Here is a 26,252-nt window from a genome sequence, read left to right on the forward strand (position 1 = left end):
AGAACAAAGGCAGCAAAGTCTTGAAAACACAAACTGATTGGAGGATAGAAGCAAAATTGTATTGTGGTAACGCACCAAAAGCAAGCAAAGCTCATCACAAGAAGGAAGAATATGTTTTTCCTTTTGAACTGCAAGCATTAAGACTCTTGGGGGAATCTCATAGATCACTCACTTCCTTCAAAACAGACCTGAATGAAAACTGTAGGGTCAAGGATGTTTCACGTGCCTATCTCAACAACAGAGCTGGAAAGGATGAGAGTCCAAGGAGACTGCTCCTTGTACCCTTATTCCCTGCTACTGCTTCCATATAGCAACAAACTCCCAGCTTTAACACACCTTCCCTATTTGACTCTATTTTCTTAGAACAGCCTTTAAATTTAATAGACTGCATACAGAATTTGTCCAAAATATGCATCTGAAGACTGCTGCAAATGCTGTCTGAACATCTCCAAGCTCTCCTAAATCAACAAGGAACAACACGGCTTGTCCTTATCTGGGACATGCCCATATAAATTACAGCAGCTTTCTGGCTGTCTTGCCAAATCTGAGATTTATGTCATAAATATAACTCAGATCCATCGTTTACATTTTATTCTGGAAAAGCTGTGGTGTTGTCAGCCAACATCTAAATCAGATTACGAGAAAAAAAGCTTTATACATCTTGGAATAAGTTTAGATGGTCTGCTTAGAAGCCTAAAAAAAAAATTTAACCCACCCCTCCCCACCCCGCAAATCCCTTCAACTCCTCCCCCCAAAACAAAACCAGAAAATAAAGATGTTGTTTCCCCAAAATGTTATTTGACTTAGAGCCTTCGTATCTAGACAGGTGCCCTATCTGCTCAAATACATATACAGACGTCCACCACTGCAGCTTCCCATAAATATTCTAATGAAATACATAGATATAAAAAACCTAAAATGGTTAAACAACTATAAATTTTCAATCAAACTTGCTTATTACTTAAATCCCCTACATTTTGTCCTTGGCCAAAGTAAACCAAACTGAGTTTGCATTATAAAGTTTTATTGAACTGGAAATTATTGTAGCCCCCAAAAGTGTACAGATCCACAATTCGTCCAACTTGGTTTTTTTTCTTGAAGTGTTTTATGTAAAATAAAAGCACTGTGAAAATAAATGTATCTCTTGGTGGCTGAAACTAATCCCAAACTCCAGTATAAAATATCTGCTAGCTATCTTTTAGTGTATGAAATTGGTCCTACTGTGAACTACCAATAAGAGCTCTCTTTGCAATTCTTATACAGGCCTCATCTATCTAGTATTTATCATTTTTAAGATGCGTACACACATGCACAAAACCTCAGTCATTTACACTGCCTCTTCTTTGGCAAGCCTGAGGAAATTTAAACCCACTCAAACCTGAAATGACCATGATTAGGAAAAGCAAGAGCAATATAAGAGAGAAGTTTTTCCATGCTACAACTCAAGCTTCACTTATTCTGTCACACATACACTTACTTATCAAAGGAAGTCACAGCTACAAATAGCAAAGTGGTAAGAAAAACCGTTCTTTACAAAAGATTTACAGAAAACAGATTTGTCAGGGTGGAGAGGACATGTGAATAAACCACAGATGCAAGCCTGGTTGACTGATATTACATAAACATGTGCACAAAAGCTTAATACATGACATCTTCAGATCCAACTGGACACCTATTCCATATAGGAAGAGTATTGCATTCCCTATAAAATTCACGTGTAAAAATATCTTGCCTGTCTAAGTAAGAGAGCTGCAATTCTCCCCTGGAGTACTTTCAAGCCCACACAAAGTGCTGGTGACAGTGGTCTGGCCCCCATACTGGAGTGGGAAACAGTATCTTTTAAACAGTCAGAATAGATCCAGGGCACTTTATGCCTTTTAGGGAGAGCATCAGAGCATCTCCTCCATAAACCTTTTGGAATTCACACAAAAAACCTAAGGACCATCTTGGCTTCCACTAAGAGAATGTTTTGAGAATTCATTCTGTTTTCCTGTACTTTTGCTACACAGCTACGTAAGCCACATGGGGATGTGCCAGTCTACTGAGTAGTTGATAAGTTAACAGAAAAATCCTACAAATTTTATCATTCACACATAGAAGTTGCCATTCTCCAAGAGTCTAAAGTTCAATCACAATTAAAACAAAAATCCAGGTGTTTTAGGCCATACAGCTACTCAAACTAATGACAGATAAGAGGTGAGATTTTTTGGTATGTTTCTTCTTTTTTTTTTTTTTTTTACCCTTTCCTTTCAATAACTGGAGGAGTCACAGTATGAGCATGTTTAGCTCCCTTCAAAGATTGGAAGGTTTCTGTTTTGGTAATAACCAGCTTCAGGGAATGTCAACACAAACAGCATCAGGAGACTGAACATCTGAACCTACAGATCTGGAAGAGCAACCACTGCAAATCTACTTAGAAAAAGGCCCTTTGATGGCTTCATAAGCCTGTGGGTGGTTCATCAAACCGAGTCCAAAGACAGCTGCAATTACACCTGCAAACCCAGACTCTCTGCAGAGAAAAAAAAACGAGGTAGCAATCATCTACCATGTTTTTGAAGTCTACAGAAAACAGTTCCTTCTCTAATAGCTGGGTGGGTTACTTTTTTGTTTTAACAGCCTGGCACTCCTTCTATCACTTTCTAAAGTGCAGTGATCAAACTCCATTAGCTAAAGTAAATGTGACAAGGAGGTAACAGTTAAATGGAATTTAAGAAATCATATTAGCATTATTAAATAACTTGGAACTTGACAACAGCAGACACATGAGCAAATGATCCATCAGGTGGTTTTGAGGTTTGTTGTTTAGCAGCAAGTTGTTGGAAAGACAATCACGACTCTAAGCATAGCTGGTTGAAAACAGATGAAAGGACAAAAAACAAACAAAAAAATCCAAGCAAACAAAAAAAAACCAATTCTTATTCTTCACCCAGTGGAGACTGATGTGCCAGGTGCCATTACAGGGTTTTCCTGCACACTCTGAGCAGAGAACATTAGAGCTAATGGAAACTGAGATTATTTCCCCTGTCTTGTATTACCCCCCACGGAGGTGACTTATTTTGGGTAGAATTTTCAGATGTAGTTTTAAAAGAGTTATTTTAACCATGCAGCTTGGAAGTGCCCCTTCAGCACATGGTCATTAGAAAGTGATGCTAAAGATGCTTATCCAGAATTCAGCTGGAAAAGCCAAAGGGGAAGAAAAGATCCAGAACACCAACTACAGTGGAAAACTAGGAAAAAATCCTAAATGCAACTTGCAGGAATACACTACCTTTAAGTATGTTTTATGTGAGTGGATAAGAAAAAAAGTGAGACATTCTCATATTTTAATGTTTTGCAAGCATTACCTGTTAGCATTACCAAAACTATTCAAATCTTTAACTGACAAACTGGCACCTGAATGCCCAGTTTTATGACTCAAAACATTTGCCATTTTTTAAGTCAGTGATCGAAGAGAACACAGATGACTGGCTTTGTGCATTTTCACAATGAAAGAAATTATCATGTGAGCTTTGCTGCTTATTAGGATAAGCAATGACCTTATGCTACACAGACAGAACATTTCTCTCAGAAAACTTCTAAGCAAAAATAAAACCACCCTTGCAAGACTTGCTTTGCACCACACAGGAACATGACTTCCACCCAACTTAATCCAGCACTCTCTTTACCCCTGGCAATGACAAAAGGCAGGAGCTATTTCAAGAACTGCAGGGTACTTGTTCTACACCTACAGCCTTGTCTGACACCCACCCAAACAATGAGGCTCTTGTACAACCTGACTCTTTGGACCCAGCCTGGGAGCTCCAACCCAAGCCAGCTGGACTGCATATGCTCATGAAGATATCATGCTTTGTGCTGTTTTGTTTGGGTTTTTTGTTGTTGGTGGTGGTGTGTTTGTTTTCCTTTAAAGAGGGACACAGAGATCCATTCTTTCTGCTATGACACCACTGGATTTTGATGCATCAGAACAAGTTATAATTTTTATCCGTTCCAAGAACCTCAGCTGCCATGTAGTCCAGCAGGGAAACCTAGCAATTCCTTCTCCCCTTCCTGGCGTCAGCCAAGGTTTAAAAGGTTCAAACTCCACACAGGTCTCAGATTCCCCATGGGATCAGGCATTTCAGCAGGTAAGGGTGCCCCTGAGACGGATCCACCGTGAGCTCGCTGGGGTGCATGGTGGCTCACAGCGTGTCTGCCCCAGGATGGGCTGGGACACTGCTGGATCACCGCACACACCGGTGTCACCATACGCGAGTGAGCAGCGACACATCTCCGGTTTTACAATATTTTTGTTAGGAATTATTATTATTATTATTAGTTACTCATATAATTTAAAATAGGAACAGAAATTTCAGGACGACTCTAGTTTTCAGACTTGATTTTTGCAATCTACGACTGTTATAATTAGGCTATTACTAGAATTTTGATTACTACCTTTAGACACTTCTTTTTGTGATGGAATGCACTGGTTTTATTGATGTCTTTCAGTATTGCGTTTTAGTACTGCGGTTTTGCACTAGACTTTAAAATTAGATTTTAGTACTATAGTTTGTTGATACTAATTATGAATAGAGTTTTTATCAGCAGTGGGTTTAGGCAATTTTTTCTCCCCCCACCTCGCCCCGGTCGCGTCCCCGGCAGGTCCCGCACGCCCGCCGCCGCCCCGGCAGCCCCTTACCCTCGCACTGGTATCCGGCCAGCCCCCAGATGAAGTCGGTGCAGTAGTGGCAGAAGGTGGGCTTGGTCAGGGTCACCCTGCGGAACGCGTGGCCTGGCGGGCTGCTGCCCCCCGCCGCGGTGCGGCCCCGCCCGCCCAGCACCGGGCTGGAGGCCGGGCTGCCGCCGCCGCCGCCGCCGCCGCGCAGCGAGCGCGCCCCGTCCGCCATTCCCGCCGGGCGCCCGCTCCGCGCGCTCCGCGCCGGCCGCCGCTCGCCCGCCCGGCCGCCCGCGCTTCCGCCCCGGGGCGGCGGCGGGGGCGGGCGGGGGCGGCGCCGCGGCAGCGCCGGCGGGCGGTGCGCGCTGCCCCCTGCCGGCCGCGCCCTCAGCGCCGCGCCCGGCCCGGCCTCCGGCCGCTCCCGGGGCAGCCCGGCCTGGCCGGTCTTCCAACGCCCCTCTGGGCGGCCCGGCCCGGCGCGTCCTCCGACTGCTCCCCGGGCAGCCCGGCCCGGCCTCTGCCCGCGCGTTCTGTGGAGAAACTCCGCCTAGCGTCCATCCAAAATCTCCCTTGGCACAGCTAGAGAATAGGTTCTCTCTGCTCTCTCTAGCTGCCTCGGAGAAGAGGCCGGTCCCCACCTAGCCACACGCTCCTCTCTGGGAGCTGTAGAGATTGATAATGTCACCCCTGAGCGTCCTTTTCTCCGGCTGAGCAGCCACAGCTCCCTCGGCCGCTCCTTGGAAGACTTGTTCTCCAGCCCCTTTGCCATCTTCATTGTCCTTCTCTGGACTCAGAGGTAAGACATCCAGTGTTTTGCCACATTAATCTGGAAGGTGTTGTTATCTTTTCGGCATACCATTTTAGAGCACACAAAGCTCCACCTCAGGAAGATATGTGATGATGCATTAGCAGAAGAAAATGATTTGCCATAGGTTTTGCTTTCTACACCCAACATCTCTGACTTCATGAGAAAAGATAAAGAGTTCTGCCAAGTCTCCCTCCTCCATAACACAGGGCTTTTTTGTCCTTTGTTCAGTTAACCTTCTTGTTGCTAGTTTGGAAAATCTTTACAGACCTGGATGTTTCTATGATGCTAGTCTCTGGAATGCCTCTGTTTCTGTGATTTATTATGTTGTGTAACTTATTATGGGTGGAGTAGGGTGGGACAAGAAAGGAGGCTATCACTTTGGATTTTGTGTATCTCAACTTGTCTTGATCTCAGCTTTGTGCTGGGAATCTCCACTCAGCTGTTCCAAACAGCATCCAGGTATTTCCATTAAGCAACAAAGGGTAGTTTAAATTTTTGTTCCTGGTTCTGATTTATCTGTATTTTGGTGAAGGGTGTAATAAGCTGGTGTAGTAAACCTCTTCTGTAATAAATCCTTGTCCTGTAGACCAACAGTGAAGTTCTAAAATTTGTTCGCAACTTCTAGTTTCTACTACTCTTACTGTGTGTCTCCTTTCTGCGTTGTGAATATGAAAGTAGTTAAGATAAGAAGGATTTGACCTTCTCAAGGAGAAACAGTATAAATAATTAAGAGACCAAAGAAAGTGTAATACGACTTTTTATGGTGGGAGAAAGAGTGAGTAGTTGCATACATAAGCTTTCAAATACTTCTAATTGCTTATACAAACATGATTTAGAAAACATCTAAGATACCACAGAGGCTGTACAAAGCCTCAGATACACAGGAGGAAAGGGAAGAGGGAAGCAGTGTGAAATCACTGTGTTTGAAGATGTGTGCCTGCTGAAGGCAATGAATCAGCCAAAGCACATAATGATGGGTCCTATCTTCCACAAACTCAGCCTTGCCTCAGTCTTCTTAAAAATCATAATACAAGGCCTCTTGGAACACATTTCTGGGTTCATGGGGAAGAAGACAGAGGAACGGCCAATATTGGATTTGACAATGGTCAATGATGCCCTACCTACTTGATTGCTTTCCATGGCAAATGTGTAAATCTGTGTAGGAGGTGACTCTAGTCTATCCCTGACTTCAGCAAGGTTTATGACTTGTCTCCCACAATATTCTTGTATCCATAGTGGAACGTTATGGTTCCGCATGGGTGGACAACGAGATGGGTAAAAAACAGGCTGGATGGTTGAACTCAGAAGGTAGGGGTTGATGGGTCATACTTGAGCTCTGCCTAGAGGCCCATAATGGGAGGAGTGTTACAGCGGTCTCTCCTGCGCCCTGGGCATTCAGCATGTTTATCAAGATCATGGGAAGGTGACGGAGAGCAGTATCGTCAAGGGATGTCAAGCTCACACATGACACCAAGCTGAGGGAGCAGACATTGCATTGCCATCTACAGGGACCAGAACAGACATAAGAAATGAATCCCTGAACAGATATAAGAAATGAATCCCACCATAAAATCAAAGGGTTGGTTTGGGTTGGAAGGAACATTAAAGATCATCTAACTCTTCTGCCGTGTGCAGGGACACCTTTCATTAGGCCAATTTGCTCAAAGTCCCATTCAGCCTGATCATGAACACTGCCAGGGCTGGGGCATCCCCAGCATCTCTGGGTGACTTTTTCCAGTGCCTCATTACCCCCACAGAATATAATTTTTTTTGTAATATCCAATCTAAACTTATTGTCTTTCAGTTTGAAGTAATTTCCTCCTTCTGCCAATACACACCTTTTTTTCTTTTTAAAGTCTCTAGAGCTCTCTTGTAAGCTCCTCTCTGGTACTGGAAGTCTACATTTAGGTGCCTTCTCTTCTCCAGGCTGGACAATCCCAATTCTCTCTGCCTTTCCTTGTGGGAGAGATGCTCCATCCCTCTGATCATCTTGGTGTCCCTCCTCTGGACTCACTCCTGCAGTTCCATGTCCTCCCTGTGTTGGGAGCCGAGAGCTGGATGCAGGTTCCAGGTGGGCTCTCCCCAGAGCAGAGCAGAGGGGCAGAATCCCCTCCCTGCCCTGCTGCCCACGCTGCTCTGGATGCAGCCCAGGACACGTTTGGCTCTCTGGGCTGGGAGTGCCCATGGCTGGCTCATGTGCAGCCTCTCACCCACCAGCACCCCCAAGTCCTTCTCACAGGGCTGCTCTCCATCTGCTCATGCCCAGCCTGTCCCCTGATACTGGGGGTTGTCCTGGCCCAGGTGCAGCACCGTGAACTTGGCCTTGTTGATCCTCATGACATTTCCATAGGCCCACTTCTCGAGCTTGTACAGGTGCTTCTGGTTGGCATCCTGTCTTTCAGGAATGTCAGCCTCAGCATTTGGCCTGGCATCACCTGCAAATTTGATGAGAGTGCACTTAATCTATGAAATAACAATGGTCCCAATACAAACCCTGAGGGATACCACTGGTTGCTGGTTACTGATGTCCTTTGGAACTCTGAGCTGTTGAGGTATGAGAGGGAACTCATACCCTCTGGATGCCTGCAATTTCCTATTCATGTAACAGTTCACCCATCAAATCCATCTCTCTCCATTTTAGAGGGAAGGATGTTGTGGGGAGCCATGTCAAAGTCCTGATAAATGACATCTGCTGCCTTTCCCTTGTCCACAAGTGGAGTCACTCCATCACAGAGGGCCTGCAGGCTGGCCAGGCAGGACTTGCCCTTGGTAAAGCCATGCTGGCTGTCCCAAATCACCTCCCTGTCTTCCATGTGCCTGAGCACAACTTCCAGCAGGATCTGTTCCATGATCTTCCCAGGCACAGAGGTGATGCTCACAGGTCAGCTGTTCCAGGGGTCCTCCTTTCTACCCTTTTAAAAGATGGGTACAATGTTTTCCCTTTTCCAGTCACCTGGGGTTTCACCTGACAGCCACAACTTTTCAAATGTCATGGAGAGGGGTTTGGCAACTACATCCTACATCAGCTCGTTGCCTCAGGACTCTAGGATGCATCTCCTTGGCTCCTGTAGACTTTTAGGTACTTCAGGTGGCCACAAACCTGATTTTTATTTAGAGTGGGAAAGACTGTGCTCCCACAGTCCCTGTCTTGCTGTTTGTCCACTCAAGGGATGTGGGAAGAGGGGTTACCATTGAAGACTGCAGCAAAAGAAATTGTTGAGTACCTCAGCTTTCCTTTCAATCATTGTTACCATCATTGTACACCTTCTCTGACAGCAGACAGCAGGGTAGCACTGCAGAAGAGGTCCTGGGTGTCTTGGTTGTCAATGAGCCAGCTGTGCACACTGGCAGCCAGCAGGATCAACAGTATCCTGTGCTGTCCAGGAGCACAGCTAGTCAGCTGAGAGGAGGGATTATTACTGTCTCCCCAGCACTACAATATTAGACTATTGCGTTCAGCTTTGACCTCCATAAAGGAAGAGCATGACAAACTGCTGGAGCAAGTTCAGTGGAGAACCATGAGGGTGGCTAGGTGTTGGTGCACTTATCCCGTGCAGAGAAGGCTGAGGGAGCAGGACTCTGCCTGAAGACCAGACAGTTGCCAGGAGATCTCCTAGCACCCCAGTACTACTGACACAGAGGTTTTTAATGAGGAAGGACCAAGGTTCTTTACAGGCGTGCACGCTGTAAGGACAAGAGACAAATGGTGCAACTTCAAACTAGGTGTTTGGGCTGGATTTGAGGAGAAACCTCTTTACCCTAAAGGCAGTCGAGCAGAGGGGCAGGTTAAGTTCCATTGACCTGTCCTGCCTTTTTTACAACCTAGCCTGTCCTCTTTAAATGTGTTTCTTTTGTATTGATCTAATAGTTCTTCCCCTCTTAAGAGTCAGAGGCCCAAGATTTGGAAAGCTGGAACTCCCATGAACATGTCTTTCCTACAATCTGGGGAACTACCTTATAATCGTATCAGAATTTGACTGTTTCAAAAGCCTGAGGAAGTAATCAATTACTCTTTTTATAAAAAGGTGAAAATGCATTCAATTAACAAATAATTACATACATTACTGAATCACTTATCCGGGCAGGTAGTTACAAGGTTTCTTTGACAGAAGACTGCAGAATGGTACTTTTTGTAGTTTAGATATAACTGTGCGATTGTGGCTATTTTTTGACAACTCACTCTGCAGATAAATACTTATAAGCTGTAACACAGGGGAAAGAACTAAACTTTTTGTGCTTTAATTTCTCATCTTATCTCTGAGCAGTCTGTATAACCTGTGAAAACAACCTAAACCATCCAAGGGCTGTCATCAGCGAAGTCTGCCAAAACATCTGCTGCCAGTGGCCATGGAGTGTGGCAGCAGTGGAAGGCTAGCCACCCTTTCCATTTCATGTGTGTAGCACACCTGCTGCCCTAGACAGTAGAAAAAAAGTGAGGTAAAGAATTATTACTGGAGCTGTCACATTCACAAATGTGATAACTTATTAGAAGTGTTTTTTTCCTTATGCAGGAGCTGTTGCTTGACAGGCTGGTAACTGAAAGATGAAACAAACAGGATAAAACTACCATTTCTTAGGTATACCTTTATATTTTTTTAAATAAAGAAGTGCCTCAAGATAAAAACTAATAAAATTCTTTGAACATCCATTGTCTTTGTTTTGACAAGATTAGTAAAACAAGATTAGGAAAAAAATGTAAGGCCTCTGAAAAGAAAATTTACTTCTTTTTACATCCTGATAAACATTTTGTGGCGCTTTGGATTCTATAACTTCATTAAACTCAAGTTATGCAACTCCTGGGCAGGCGGTACAGAAAACTTGTCCTTTTTACAAGTTTCTTGGCTTGGTAGAGGTGTTTTTGGTAAATGGAACAAACTTTGCACCTTGGATCTTCTGAGCCTTTTGTAACCTTCTTGTACTCTTTAGATCTAAGGAGAAAACATACTGTGACAAATAGAAAGCCTTTGCTACAACTGAGAAGTGAAAGTTCTGGTACATCATCCAAAATTTATGTACGAGATTAAATAAGTTTGATGTAGTGTCAACATCACATCATGTTTTTATCCTTTAAGGAACACAGTTCATTATACCAGGGCTCTCTTGTCACTCAGACTGTTGAAATTCAGTTACTCAATTCTTTCATGTAGCAATTTATTTGTAAGCAAGCTTCAAAAAACCTAAAAACAAGTAATCATGTCAGGTCCAGGTGAGATCCAGAGGATTTTATAAGACTGTATTAATATGGAAGTAGTGGATGAAAAGCAGATGGAGCTGTGCTGTTTTTTAGGGGTCTCTCCTGGCCTTCCCATTTCCTCGTTTCTCAGAGTGCTACAAACAATTTCATCCATCCACTGACATGATAGGAGTGGGAGTCATTAGCTTCCCAAATGATAGAGAAGCTTGCTAAGTTTCTGTTCCTATAAAATGTGTTCTTTATGTGTTGGTGAATTGTGGAAGGGTGAAATCCCTTGGTACCTATCCCATAGAGCCATAAGCAAAAGCGTTTCTAGATTACTGAAATCTTCTGCATTGTTGACTTCTGTTTTCTGAATTCCCTTCATTACTGCAAGTAATTGGAAGAGAGGAATGACACAAACCATATGTGGAGGTTGAAAAGGAAAGTTTAAAATGAATTGTGGCTTCAAAGAACCAAAGCTTTGAATGTGCCCTCCTGTTGGCAACCAGCAGGGAAGAAGAGCTACAGGGGGGTTGGTTTTATTGGTTTAAACCAGCACATCAATATTTGGAAACTGAGGGATAATGCTTCATTTTGCACATGAAAGGAAGTGGCTCATGAAGTATCACCTTCCTAGGCAAGAGAGGTTTCAGATTTGCAGTTTTTTCACCTCTCCAAGTTGGTGATGTCTGAATTAAAGGTAAATCCTGATTTTCATTTAAATAGGATACCTTTCTTTTTTTCCCAAAGTCTCACAGCTGAAGAGACAATAAAAGTATTAGATCAGGTTTATGCACTCTTTGTCTTGAAATGGAAAATAAAAGAGAAATTCAATTTCTTGTACCTACACTACCAAAAAGAAAAAAAAAAAGAGAGAAAAAAGGGTTAGTACCTAGCACATAATTAGTTTGGTTTGGGGTTTTTTTTTTCTTCATAATAGCTCTACAGTTACTTCCTTCCTGAACGAAAATCTTTAAAAAAACTGTTCTAATCACACTAGAAATAAATCAAGTGCTGACTTGTTAGTTAAAAGCACCAACAGCCCCTGAATAAGAGAAGCAAAAGCCCTGCTATGGAAAGCCAGCAAAGTTCTTGATCAGTTCCAAGTTATGCAATAAGATATGGTATGTCTTTCAACTTTTTATTTGAGTGCCAGATTAACTATACCTTTTCAAATAAAGGTTATAATAAGGGACACATTAGACTGCATAATCTAAACAAAATTATGTATTAATGTTTATATATCAAATATATGTACACTTTTCACATAGGTACAGAGATTTAGAAGAAAATCTTTCAGTACAAATTCATCCATCTGTTGTGGGGGAAAAAACCCCTACGGAAATCCCATCAAGAAAACCCTCTTTATTTCACCAAAATCATTATAGTCAGCAGTAGTAAGTATTTAATGAAAACATAGATGCATTTATCAGAAGCAGACATAACTGTAGAACTCATACTTTATTTTAGCATTTACAATCCTTACTATTTCAGGAGTTTCCCTAGTTCTGCTAACAAAACTGAGATTTAGTAAATAATAAACCATATCAGAGCTGAAAGTAAAGAAAACTGTTTAACAACATAGCTAAGTCAAAAGGTTGAAATTTAGGGCCCAGGCAGCTAGCAAATATGATGATAGGACAGGCAAGTTATTTGTGCTTCAAATACACTGATTTTAATATTTAATAGCTTATTTCCAGCTCTTAAGTTTTAGAACAAATAACTTCCTGACAAGTACATAAATGATTTGCTCAGAGTTAATGAATCACTTCTCTGGGAGAAATACACCAACTAATAAACCAAAAAATAGCTAGGGTTTGATTTATTTTTTTATTGTAAAGGATTGCCAGTTTAACTTCTTTAGTCATGTTTTCTCTCTGGACCTAGGGAACATGAAAACAGTTCTTTATTAATAGAGTACCTTAATGCATTCTGACATGCAAAATATGCAGAACACCCACATATGGAATAACAGAATTGCTGTTAAGGTTTAGTAAGAGTTGTGCACTCTGAAAAGAAAATGTCCAAGTCTTGTTGTTAAAACCACATTGCAATTTCTGATTCTACACTCTCATAATGTATCAGAAACCCAGTATATAAACCAGCCTTTTTTAATGTATGTGTCTATGTGTAAATATATAGCATTATTTATTTCTATGCCTGACAGTACCTGTTGGCCAACAGGAGAGATCTACTCCCAGCAAGAATGGAAAGAAATACCATGTATGCTAGACTCCAGAGTGATGTGTTCATGCATGAGATCCTCCTTTGGCTGTGTCACTGGTGCCCACATGGATGACAGGAGGTTGTGGTCTGCGGGCTTGACAAAAGCACCCCAGATCAAAGGCCCTGACAAGCAGCAAACCTTCTGAGACATAGAGGTCAGCAAAAGTAATCTCCAGCCACCATGACTTGCTCTGTCCTTATGAGGGGCTCAGATGTCTCCCAGCCAAGCTTGTTTCTGTTTATTTGTTGTCAGAGTATTGCACATGAGTGCCTTCAGTTCATACCTACATGACCAGGAGGAGTCATTCTCCTGTTGCCAGGAGTCACAAGCTCCCAACATTTCCACCTTGGGAGTCTCAACTTTCCCACCTTGCTAGTCCAAATCTACTACAGAGTCCAGCCTCACCTTTTAGCTGTCCTACCTCTTAAGCAGCTATTGAAGATAAATTCTTAAAATAAGACATCACTGTGGAGTTAAAGGGGTTTGTTGATGATTAAATAATTATCAAATTATAATTAAACAATTATTGAGTGATAATTAAATAGTAATGTAATTAAACAACTACAGCCCACTGCTCTACAGGGGAACACAATGGCCTCAAGGGTGGGGCTACAGATGTCTATAATGTAAGGTGGTTGATTTTTGTAGTTTACCTGCCTTGGTGCAGGAGTACAGCCACAACAGTTTTAGTTTTGGCTAGTCCTGCTCTGGATGGTTCTGTTAGGCCCTGATAAGTTGTTGTGTAGACTCCTTGGTTCCTGAGAAGTCAATGGCCTGGCACAGTTCTCTGGGTGTGCACAGCTGAGCTGACTGGCGGTGATGCCTGAATCCAAGTGCTGTTCACTCAGCCAGAGTCCTGCCCCTATCATTGCTGCAGAGGGCTCCAGCACTCAGCTCTGCACAGGCACCTCCTTGGAGGGATCCTGTTGCCTTCCTGCTCATTCATCCTCCCTGGTGCTGTGTGGTCTGCTGCCTTCTCCCATAGCTTCTGCACCAGGCAGCTCTGTACCTCAGCCCTGCACCTCAGCCAGACCTCGACCTTCTCAGTATCACCCTGGGAAGAGGAACCTGGCACTGCATATAACCTTACTCCTGCAGGGCCCCCCATGTTCTCTTGGAGCAGCGTCTGGGCTGGTGCTAAGGGGCATGCTATCGTGCTGGCTCCAGCAGAGTCTTCAGCAGCTCTTCTGTGCACCTTTAGTGTCCTCTGTAATGGGAGTGCTGTGCTAAACCCAGCTGCCCCTCACCAGTGGATCACTGCTCTCCTCTGGGACAGCTGAACAGAACCAAACACTCCCTGATCAGGAAAGCACTGACTTGGAAATGCTATGTTCCACAATAAGGAAAACAGAAAGAGAGGCAGCAGTGTATTTCTATCTGTAAAAAATAAACTGGTCTGTTATGTGCCAAGTCCCCATTTGATATCCCTGGTTACCACTACATTTCCTTCTGTTCTCTAACAGTTTGTAACTAAAATGGGTTCTGTTGAGTGCAGTCCATGGTTGATTAATGGAAAGATAATTCATGAGTAGGCTGCTGCAAGCACTGGTTTTGTAGGTGTTTATTTCATTGAATAATGTGGAATAGGAGAGGACTCTATAGCTCAGAGCAGGGGCAACCTTACAGTTAGATCCAAGTTTGGTATTAAAGCAGTTCCTCACATTCTCCCAGCAGTACTGTTGACTTGCTTCATCACCTTGTTATACAGATGAAACTTCACGATGTGTAACTTAGTTCAAGATTTCAGAAAGAATGTGAGTTTTCCAGCCTATGCTGCAAGTAAAACAATTAAAAACTTCTCTGTTACATAACCGAACAGGACCAACAGGCAGTCATTGATAAAAATTTTCAAGGTGTGCAGGTCAGCCTATAGCTTGGGCAACAGTGTAACATTCCAGAGGAAAAGGGGCAATGACCCTTATTATTGCAGAACTGATGTCTTTAAATTCCCCATGGGCCAAAATAAATGAGCATCCAACTTAAAAATGGGCCTAACTGCACCTGTGCATTCCAATATGGGAACAGGTGCCAGCACCTCCAGCACCAAAGCTGTGATGGGCCTGGAAAGAAGCTGAAAGCTCATCCCAAATCCAGGGAGTCACCTACAGGCTGGTTACAGGACAGAATAACCATGAATCATGCAGATTCCTGTAGCTGTAGAAGAAGAGATTATAAGTGACATCATCCCCTAAGTCACAGTTGTACTAATTAAATAGCCTTGCCCTTAATGGGTCGCAGCTGTGACTAATAAAGGTAAGTGTGATAAAAGGTGTAGATTGGCTGATCAGGGAGATCCTTCCTCTTTGAGGACGAAGATCTTAAGGAGGTAGAGGAGCATGCAGTCTGAAGGGTGTGTAGGTTACTCATGGCAGCGGAAGTAAGTTTTTGTATCAATGTCTCTGGGATGCGCATCTCACATTATGCTGCTTGGCTTGTCTCAGAGTACTTCTGGAACCAGCATTGGAAATCAATTATTCAATTGCTTTCCCTGCCTTTCAAGATCTTCCTTGGAAGAGGGCAGAAGGCAAGGAGGTTTTCTCAGAACAGAGATGCTATTTGTAGGCCGCGAAGAACAAGCCCCATGTTTATGCTTTATTGAAAGACTGTGCAAAAGGAAATACTGCATCAGAAACTGAAGGCTGTTTAATCAGTCCCAGCAACTGCTCTGATTGGTTTGTTTGGCTACTTTTTGTTGGCTTCCTTCTTTTTTTTCTTTTTCTTTTCCCCCATAAATAATATAGACTGACAGTATAAACATTCCAGCGATCATTTGTAAAAGACCAGAAGAGCCCTTCTTTTAGAAGCCAAGAAAGAGGATTCAAATTCCAGAAGTGTCTTCAGAATCATCGAATCATCAGATTTACACAGCAGCCAATGACAACAACATTCAGTCAAGCTCAATAGGACTGCTGTCTTCTTGACCATCTTCTGTGTCATTACTTTCCCCAGTTCCCATCAGACTGTTTAAAAGATTTCCTAGCAATCCCCTGCAGGATGAGGTCTGCTTGTGTGGAACTCTGAAGAAAAGCTGTCCTATTCTATCTACGTACTCATTACACAGGGGGTCTTTTTCAGCGAAGTTGTGTGATACTGTTCACACAATACTGTTCATACTGTTAGTTTTCCTCCATGAACTGCCAACAAGAGAAATTTTAGGTGAATTTTAGCAGTGGTTGCATGAAGGGTGGGCCCTTCTCTATGGAAGGATGTTTCTGTGTGTATGTCATAAAAACAACTGACGCGCTGGTCTTATTTTTTAAGCAGAGAAATTGTAGTATTGCCTGAGCTACAGTGTGGTATTTGTGGAATAAGGAGTATTCCACCAGCATGTTTGCACAGCCCTGACCATCTGTTGAGTGCAAGTGATACTGAGATTCACTACAGTTTTGCTCTCTCCACAGGGTAGTAGTACTGGTAACTGGTGTAGTTTTGGATGTCCATGTATTCCCGATTACCCATTGGACTATTCTAGTGCTCTGGATATGAAAGCCACTCTTTCACAAGAATTTAGATCCATTAAACTAAACAATTTAGCCAAGTTTTCTGAAAGGTCTTCTGCTACTTTTGCATCTGACTTCTCCAAAGACTCCAAAACCAGCATGGAGTGACCTATTACAGCCACCTGATGAGGGTCTTCAGGGTGACAGAAATGGACGAGAATCTTGGTTCATGATCAGAAGGCTGGATTTATTGATATATGATACATAATACATTATTACTCTACTAAAAGGAATAAAGAGAGAGTTGCAGAGGCTGCTAAGCTAAGAATAGCATAGAAAAGAATGAATAACAAAGTTCTGTGTCCAGCAGAAAGCAAGGACCAACTCTCCTGTGAGTGGTCAACAAATCCAAACACAGAAGACCAATCACCGCTGCACCTGTTGCATTCCACACCAGCCGATAACAATTGTTTACATTCTTCTTCTGGGGCCTCAGCTTCCCAGAAGATGAACAAATCCCAAAGAAAGGATTTCTATGAAAAAATGTCTGCGACAGTGATCAGCAGCACTGTTTTTCTGGTTATGACTGACGAACAGTAAGCCCCTGAATACATTAGTTCTCTTGCTTCTGCATGTTTTCCTTGTGACATATACCTGAAGAAGAGCGCCCAGTACATCTGGTGATGGCCTGATGTGATCGACATGATAGCGAGAAGACATGATAAGAAGGAAGGCAGAGATAAGGCAGCCCGAGAGTTGCCCAGGATAAGACAGCCGGGAGCTATGGAGAAATATGGCTTTTGAGTCATAGGAAGGAACACAGCCTGGAGTTGCAGGGAGACAGTGGCCAAAAAAAGAGCTGCGAGAAATGAGAAATAGCATAGCTGGGAGAAAAGCTGCAGAAATCCGGGTTTTGATTGTAAAAAGAGGTACGGCTGCAGTCCGGCAGGGCCCTGGCACAGTGCCGCGTTCCCCTGGCTCCTGCCGGGTGCACGGACGCCCGGCCCACTGGCAAGCGCCCTGCTGGCCCTGGCTGCCCCGGCTCTTTCACTGCTCCGACCCGAGGGCGCGGCAGGGCGGTGTGGCTAAAGCAGCCAGCAGCAAGACGGGAGCAGCAACAGAGCTCCGAGAGACAGAATCATCAACATGGTGACCACAGAGAGCTGTGAGACACCAAATTGACTACAGAGAGGTAGTCAGCTCAAGAACCAGAAACAGAGCAGTTTTATATGCTAGTAAAACATAGGTATTTTATTTAAATATTTGTATAATTGTTAATCCTAAGCAGAACATGTAAATATGTCTACCTAAACATGTTTTTTTAATTAAAAGAAAAGGGGGAAATATAGGTGACCTTGCCCCTGATAAGTCCCAGTAGTTCTAATTACCAAAGAAAAAGAAAAACCTTGCCCTTAATGGGTTGCAGCTGTGACTAATAAAGATAAGTGTGATAAAAGAGGTGGGTTGGCCAGTCAGGGAGAGCCTTGAGGAAGAAGACCTTGAGCAAGTAGAGGAGCCCTGAGGAATAAGGAACAATCCAGAGAGGCAAAGAAGAACAAAACAAGAAAGAGAGTTGCTGCTGAAAAAGATCTTCTGTGAGGTCGGTCTGAGTCTGATGCAGTTAAGAGACTGGCTTGCAATCATAGTTGAGCTAGGTGAAAGTCTGTGGTCAGAGGCAGCAAGGAAATACTTGGAGTCATTTTCCAGCAGGAAATAGCCAGTAGTCAGAATCTGCCAGAGAAACCAACAGTAGAAGCTTGCTGTAGTCAGAGTCAGGATGGCTAGGCTCTAAAGAAGAATAAACTGAGACCCCTTTCACTTTGTTAAATGAGAGTCTGTGTCTTGGCTCATTTCTACCCCTAACAAGAGGTCTGCTGCAACAGATTCTCACCACAGACCACTGACACAATGGAAATCTAAGCACTGGAGTGTTGAAGTGCATTAGGAATAAAAAAAGTGAATGAGATTTCACTGGTGGAAATGAAGCACTGAGAGCCTGGTAACACTTCATTGGACATTTCATAGGAGATCCCATTGGATAGCTTTCTCTTGGCACAATTGCAGCTTTTCATTAAGGGCTCTGGTAAACGAGGCAGTTTGTTCACTGGAGAGGGATTAACAATAGAGGTACTATTTGCACATAGAGGAGTAGGAGAGGATTTCTAACTCTCATGACATCTAGACAGGGTAAAAAAGCCCATCAACCTCTGTGTTCTTTGCTATGTTATCCCTTTCTTCCATGTTTGTGTGCAGAGAATTGAACTACTTGCAAATGGGTGAAAAGGACAACTTTTGTGAGATGTAATTTAGCTCTGTGCTCTCACTTGCACTAGCAGTCAGGGTATATCCATCACGATGCATTTTCTCTCTGCCCTCGGAGGCAGGAAAATATGTCAGGGAAGCATCCATCCTGACTGTGCCATGTCATAGGAGATCTGATCTCCTCTCTTCAAGAAGCCTTGGAAGCAACTAAGTAGAGTATTCTTTAATTGTGATTGCTGGTTTTATTCAGCATGTTAATTTTCCTGGGGGAAAATTGAGGAATCAAAAAGCAAAATACTAGTACAAACATCTTGGGAAAATAGGCAGTATCCAATTTTTCACTGAAAAGTAGTTAAGAACACTCTCTCATGTTTAGGCATAACAATAAGTAAAATGTTACAGAAAAAGTCTACCATTAGTGTGCAGCAAAGGAATTCCTACTGCTCTTCTGTCCATCTTTAATGCTCTTTGAGCAAAATGTGTATGTATAGGCAGCATAAAATGTGGACCTCTTTTCAAAAAGCATGTTTTCCATTGCTTTCTATAATGTGCCCCTTGTTTTTAATGAAGTTTTAGATCTCAGAGCAACTACAAGCAATTACCAGTCAGTACAGGGAATGAAAGGGTAGTGCTGCAGTGAATGTCCAAGGTTGTTACATTTACCAGTCACCAAATGCATGTAGCAAGCATGTAGTAGGAAACAGGTGCCTCTTAGGTAAGGGTTAGGGACTGTGTGTGCAAGTTCTTTAGACATGTACAGTGGCAAAGTGAAAACTGGTATCTCAGACCAGCCACATGATAGATGGTAAATTGCCTGGGCTCCAGAGATTGTTTCTTCTACCAGCTTTCTGGATTAGTTTACTCCCCACTTCATCCTGATCTATCAGATGAGTAACATGTTCTGCCAGAGTCCTGAGCTCAGTAAGGGAGTGTTAGTGCCACTGCAACACAAACTATGAACAGCGTAAGTCCAGGCTTACTGTGTGAAAGCGTGTTGTACATTGCCTGTACACCAAAGGTTTAAATAAGATTTTGAATATGGGTTGTTTTCAAATGAGCATTCACAGGAATCTAGTCAGGGTTAGTCTTCTACACTATTCCAAATATGCAAGGAAAGACACTGGTGGTCAGCAAAGACTTCTGCATTTAGTGCAAGTTATATCATTACTCTTGAAAGGGACAAGAACAATCCTTCCACTTCAATGATGCAAACAGTTTTTCTTTCTCGTGCTCTGTACAGCAACTATAAGCTGATCACAGATTATCTACTTTGGAAGAAGTTCTCCAAAAGCATTACGTAGTCTGGTGCTGAAGGTGCAGTGTTGGCAGTGAAGAGTTTTACTTATCTCAGACAATTTATTCTTCAAGTCCCTTTCCTTCGGTTCCTGTGGCACAGTTGAACAAATGCTTTTATTCTGCAAGAAAACAGTACTGTTCCTTGACAATACATGTTTATGAGTTTCTACCTGGGACTAAGAGGAGGATCTGAACTCCGAAGTCAATGCCCTCTCCCAGGAGTGACAACAAGCCTCCGCTGAACCCCATTTAACCAGTAGATGGCAGAACGTTCATCTTTGTTTTGCTGCTGATAATTAAGTTCAATAAATGTAACTGCAATTTTCTGAAGACTCATTTAAAGAAACCAGTGCTAAGATCAGTTAAGGAAACCAGTGCTAAGATCAGAAGCAAATTATAACATATTTGTTAAAATATGCCAACCACAGAATTTCCTTTGGAGGATGCACAATCATCTAATTAAAGAGGGAGATGCAGTAGGCCCTCACTTAGCTCAATAATCAGAATCTGCTATGGTATTTCTGAGACGTCATCTGGGAGCTCTCAAAATCTCTTTTTTCAGACTTTTACTCCTACAATTTGATCAGCTTAAAACAGTCATGACTAACAATCGAATCTCACCACTAACTCCTTCATGAGCCACCAAACATATTTTCCAAACCTATTGTACTCAGGACAAGCTGTAAGCCATAACCTGCAAGCTACTGTCTCACTGTCTCTTCAGTTCATTCACAGATGGCTTCCCAGAGTCAGGAACACTTTTACTGAGTGTTGAACACATTTGAATATATAAATTCATATGTTTTGTAGAACATAGTATGTTAAATTATATACCCTTAATGTGCTGCTTATAGGGACACAGCACTCCAGAGCAAACCTCAAAGCTTTTTCATTATACTACAGAGAGCCAGGAAAAGCAGGACACATGCAGACACTTCTTTTTGCTGACTGCTCCAAAGCTGGGTCCTCTGGCTGCCAGCTCAAGTTTATTGCCTCCCTGTCAGACCTATCCTAGCCCAGCTTGAGACTGTGAGACTGATTGCAGCAATCCTGTGATTGCAGCAATCCTGTGATTGCTGCAGCCTCAGTGATCAGCTGAGCCTGCATGGCAGATTGCTACAACACTGAAGTCTACTGCTGTATGTTAAGGCTTTATTGACTGTAACAAGCTGAAAACAATCACTTGGCAATTCAAAGCAATTTAAACTCCTTGACAGGATTGGAAAGAGTGAAATATATTGAGACACAATAGTGAAGTCAGCAATTGAACAGGTATGATATGCTCCCTGGACTTCCAGGATGTTGGTGAATAACCTCAAAGAACACTCCAAAAGGAATCTGATATTAGACAAACCTTCTTGGAAATGGATTTCAGTAAGACAGAAAGGACAAAGGACACATAGTTCCTCATCTATTGTGAAATAATTTAATGAAAAACCCTAAAAGCACTCTAGAATAGGCATGATTGCAACATGAAAGGCATTGTTATTCCTATTTGCATCAATTTTCACTGCAAGAACAGAAAATAATTTTCTTTAATCCTGATTTAGCACAATGCATGATTGTCCAAGAAAACTGTTGGACATCCTTGCAATCTGATCCTAAACCCATGAACTCATTTCAGTAAACATCTTCTTACAAACAATAGATCTAATATAGTTCTCACCTCCTGGCAGCCTTGGGGGAAAGGCAAACCCTCACTTTTTTAGTCATGTGCTAAATAAGATACCTTATTGTAAACTGAGCCCAGTGAGAAGAATAGCAAAATGCTGGAAACACCAGCAATAACATTCAGACAGCATTGCCATTAACCCTTGAATGAACAGCCTGTCTTCCAATCCCATTATAGTCTCTGTGTCCTTGCAAAGAACAGGCAGAGGCTGAAGCAGTTGTGTCTCTCTTTCTGGGACACAGAATCTTCCCTTCTAGTATCTATCAACCTCAGGGGCCTTCCCTCCCTGCAGAACAGAAAGTACAAACCTTGCAGATACGCACTGGGAAAAGTCAGAGCTGATGTATGGATTTCCCATTTCTGTTGCTGACCTGCTATTTTCACTAGTCTTTGCTTTTTGTCCAAGAGATTTTAGGTCAATCAGATTTTGCAGCAATTGCTTTGGTATCTAGGTATGGAGGATTTTATTCATGATTCAAAACTTAGTGATATACATGGGCCTTGGAAGTCTCGTCTGTTAGAAACAGCAACAACAACAACCAAATTAAAATAAAATTTTAAAATATTATTTTTAAAGGAAGTGACCCAGAGAAGCATTATGGGACCTAATCCCACAAAGAGGAACATTTTTGAAATGCCTTTATTGCTATTAGTTATATACAAAAATAAAAAGGTCTATCAAATAATGAAACATCTAAAGCTCTAAGAGGTTTTAGAAATTCTCTGGCTTTTCAGACCATCAGAGTAATCTACTATTTTGTGGTGTCATGTAGAAACATGGGCTTCCACCTTCAAGAGCCAAAAGCAAAACTACAAACATAACTGTGTTCTGCCAAAGTCAGTCTTAGGAACCTCTCTGGCCAAAGGTTTGAAAACAATATTATGAATTAATGTCCAGTTCCATGTTAACCATCTGGTAAAGCAAATCATATGTTCTAAAAACCAATAGAATTCTAAAAGAAGAACTTAGTGCAAGTGAATTATTCCAGGTGGTATTTATGCTGAACAGAAAGCAGGCTAACCTGGAAGCAATTTTGAGCAATAACTCAAAAGTACTATATGTTGCAGATTACAGGCTATTTAGAGGTATCAGGTCAGAGAATAGCAGGTTTAACTACAGATGGTCCCTAAAAGTCTCAACTGTTCCAGTGAAATCGACACCAGGTATGTCAAAGCCAGGATTTCCATATGCAGTTTAAAAAAAATCCTACTCAATGTATCTTGTTTGCTAGATCTTGGGGTCCTTCCCATTGATTTCTTCTGGTCTGACAATTCCAGCTGGATAGTGTATGTAGGCAGGAGGATCTGTCAGCACAGGTCAGTGTGCAGGAATCCAGCCCACAAACATCCAGGTGAGACATCATGGGCATTTTCTATGTTTCATCCTTCTTTTACAAGTTGAGCTAAGCACTTGCATTTTCACTTACCTGAGACTTGCTCCTCTGTAGCAAAGCTAGCAGGTAACTCAGTTTGCTCTTAGCGTAAGCTTTCTTCAGGTAAAACCAAAACATTATGGACCTTTTTTTACTCCAACTGTCAGTGGTTAGCATGTCGCCTAGCCAGTGACCTCCAAGACCTCACCAAGACTTACAGAATATTTACATTCCTTACATGCAACTCTTCTTTACTATGTATACAATTATTTTCCTGGAATGAGATACTTTTTAGTTTTCTTAATTGTTAAGCAAAGTTTCCTGTCTGACTATCCAGGAACGACTCTGGCAGGCACACTCCATGAGACCATGTGAGCTGGAACAGAGGTCACTTAACAATGGTGGCTCCAGTGAGCTGAGTGGTGCCCTGTTTGACTCCCTACACACCACACTCTCACCCAGTCAGACCAGGATTCCTTACTGGCTGGACCCCAGGCTTCCCATGACAGAGTCTCAGACTCCTGGATTCTTACAATGGTTTAATCATGGTGCAGTGACAAAATAACAGCTCAGGCTGGTGTCTCTGAGGAGGGACCCTGAGCAAAGCAAACCCTGGGCTTTTCTACCCTCACAATCTAAGCGTGTGAAAGCCTGGGGTCTTCCAGCTGAACCATTGGCTCCTGCTGTGTCACTCAGTGTCTGCTTACCTAGCTGGGCCACAGGGTTTTTGTTGGGTCAATGCCAGTTCCTAGCCTCTTAATTCTGGCTCCTGCTTTCCAGAGCTCAACGTGCTGTCCCACTGCAGCTGTACCCTGACTAGTTGCACTGAATGTATTCCTCAACATTATTCAGGCCCAAACCATATACTCTTCTACTGGGAACACATTGGACACTGATAAAGACTCATGGCACTCAGCTATGGGGGTGATGTAAATTATGTCCTCTAGGATGTTCTCTGCTCTGATATTGTTCTTTAATATTGACGTCATGATATTGATCTTGACCAGCTTGTAAGTAACAGCCTGTTTCTGCCAACAGCCAGGACAATCAGCTCTCCTCCTGCCAAGAGAAACAACAGGACGTCCCATTCCCACTCCAGGATGAGGATGCAGCCCTGTGTGTCAGGTGGTGTCCTGAGCGACAGCTGTTTCCAGGCTTCACTGGCAGCACCTCTGGACTCCGAAGCCTGGGCAGGCGCTCGGGCCGGGAGCACATGGTGCACTTACGGTGGGCGCAAGGCACATCACTGCCGCACCCTGCTGCCCATGTCACAGTGCCCGTCTTTCCGATAACTCTCACCGCAGCAGATCTGGCCTTGACCTCGGTACCACCCTCCTACCCACCCTTCCACACTCACAGCGCTCCCTCTCCTCCTCCTCCATCCAGGGAAAGTGGCTGGCCGAGGAAAGTATTGAAATAAAATTTATTTTCTCACCCTGTTATGAAAGTTCTCAAGGCCTCCATGTTTGTCAACTTTTGCTTTCCCATACCAGCCAAGGACAGAATGTTTACCTGTTATGAAAAAACAGCCTGAGAACTCTGCTGTTTACAGAAACAGGCTGTGAGAATTTGCTCCTCAGAGCTGCCTTTTACTTTTCCATCAGCTGTATATGATTATGGCATGTCTGAACAAAACTCTATAAGCCATTTCTGAGCAAAATTCTCCAACAGAAAGCAGCGGCTCTCTCCGGGGCCAGGGCTGCGGGAGGGAGGGGTGAGCTCACCAGCCCCGCGCGCCCTCCGCCGGGCTGGCCATCCGCTCGCTCGTCCTCCCGCTCGTCCTTCGTCCTCCCTCCTCCCTCCCTCCCGCTCGGGGGCTGGCGGCCATCCCGCCGCCGCTCCGGCCTTGGGGCGCGGGGCGGAGCCCGCCGCCACCGCCCCTTCCCTGTGCCTGCGCCCGGCGGCCCCTGACGGCGAGCAGCAGCAGCAGCAGCGGCGGCGGTGGTGGTGGTGGTGGTTTGTGCTCCTCGCTCCCCGGTGAGTGCGGGCTCCGCCGCCTCGCTTCTCTCCCCCGCCGGCGGCTCAGGTGCCTGGGAGCCGCTTCTCCGGCCGCGGCGTGCCCGTTCCCGGCGGCCGCGGGGAAAGGTTGTGGGGTGGAGGGGCGCCCCTCGGGGCAGAGCCGGGCGGGAGCGGGCCCGGGCGGAGGGCGGGCACCGGCGGCTAGCAGGGCCCGTTGGCAGGACGGGGGATCCTGCCGGCTCCCGGCCCCGGCTCCCGCGGTGGCGGCTGGAAAGAGTCGTTGGATGCTGCGGAGGGAAGGCGGCTGTGGCGGAGCAGCCCCTGCGAGCCACCATCTCGTAGCGGCGGCGGGCTGTGCGGCCCCCGCGGCGGCTCCGGGCCCCGGCTGGCGACATCTCCAGCGCCCTGCTTGGGGCCGGCTCACAGGGAGTACAGGGGGCGGCTTTTGCAGAGCGGTGAAAGAGGAATAGATTTAGCTCGAGAAGAGCTGGCGTGGAGGAGAAGTTGTGCTGCCCTTTCCTCATGTAGGTGAAGCTTTAACATTGATTTTCCTCCTGGAACCGCTCGAGCCTTGTCTGTTGGTATTTCAGTAGTATCTAAATAGTGGAGGATAGTGCGAAGTATAGCTATTAAGCACACAGCAACTCCTCTGTGTTGGAAAAAACCTCAGTAGATCTGCAACATAGGTAGGAAAGGGAAAGGATGAAGGAAAATAATTGGAAGGTGATGGCTATAAAATGTTGGGTTTTAATAATTTTGGGTGACAAAATAATCTGTTTCATGTTCGTGGCACAGACAGCAGGTGCAGGTGTTCTGTAACAGTCCTGGAGGTCATAGCACAGATGCAGGTATTTGCCTTCTAATTTAACTGGACTTAGGACTGTGGTGGTGGAGATGCCCAGTTTCAGTAACTGGATCAGGTATATTTGGATCAGACCCTGTTCACGTTCAGTATGTTTCCACTTCTCATCATATCACCACAGTTCCCATTTATTTTTTAACTGGAGGTTGTACTTTGATATTTAGTTTCCACCTCTAAAGCTAGTAAAGGTGGGGGAAGGGGGGATAAAGGGCAGGACAGAGAGAGCTGAACTTTAGTATTTTTTAATATCAGCAGGAAACTTGGTCTAAACCAGAGGATTCTCTCTCCAAACAATTGGAATTGAATTAATATCTCTGAGCACTCAGTGCTGTTGCTATTGTTCAGACTGGCTTTATCAATCCGCAAAACCGAAGTAAAGGAAGACCACCCTAGTGAAATATTAACACTGGAATGTTTATTTTAGTAATGCTTTGCTTAAAAGCAATTGTGCTGTATCAGAATGTCCTAATAAACTTCTGGGGATTGTTACTTACTGCTTCAAAGAAAGTAAGATGAGTGTAATGGG

The 26,252-nt window shown here is 43.8% G+C and overlaps 2 protein-coding genes and 1 pseudogene across 3 annotated transcripts in view; 1 reads left to right on the forward strand and 2 right to left on the reverse strand.

The window, feature by feature from the left end:
* Positions 1 to 5,426, reverse strand: part of DGKQ (diacylglycerol kinase theta) — an 88,534-nt gene extending 83,108 nt beyond the window's left edge. The window contains exons 1-2 of the mRNA XM_058044529.1: positions 5,290 to 5,426; positions 4,676 to 5,181 (exon numbers count right to left, since the gene is read on the reverse strand). Coding sequence (XP_057900512.1) covers positions 4,676 to 5,181; positions 5,290 to 5,426 — 643 coding nt within the window. The remainder of the gene's footprint in view (positions 1 to 4,675; positions 5,182 to 5,289) is intronic.
* ACO1 (aconitase 1) overlaps positions 5,118 to 26,252 on the forward strand; it is a 56,346-nt gene continuing 35,211 nt past the window's right edge. The window contains exon 1 of one of the 2 annotated variants that reach the window (XM_058043865.1): positions 5,118 to 5,447. The gene's annotated coding sequence lies outside the window, so the exon portion shown is untranslated. Of the gene's footprint in view, positions 5,448 to 24,830; positions 24,883 to 26,252 lie in introns of those variants that run through there. The other variant, XM_058043864.1, reaches the window with a different exon arrangement.
* LOC131096214 (Golgi to ER traffic protein 4 homolog) lies at positions 15,750 to 17,006 on the reverse strand (annotated as a pseudogene).

The sequence above is a fragment of the Melospiza georgiana genome, chromosome Z (assembly GCF_028018845.1).
Source record: "Melospiza georgiana isolate bMelGeo1 chromosome Z, bMelGeo1.pri, whole genome shotgun sequence".
Lineage (NCBI taxonomy): Eukaryota > Metazoa > Chordata > Aves > Passeriformes > Passerellidae > Melospiza > Melospiza georgiana.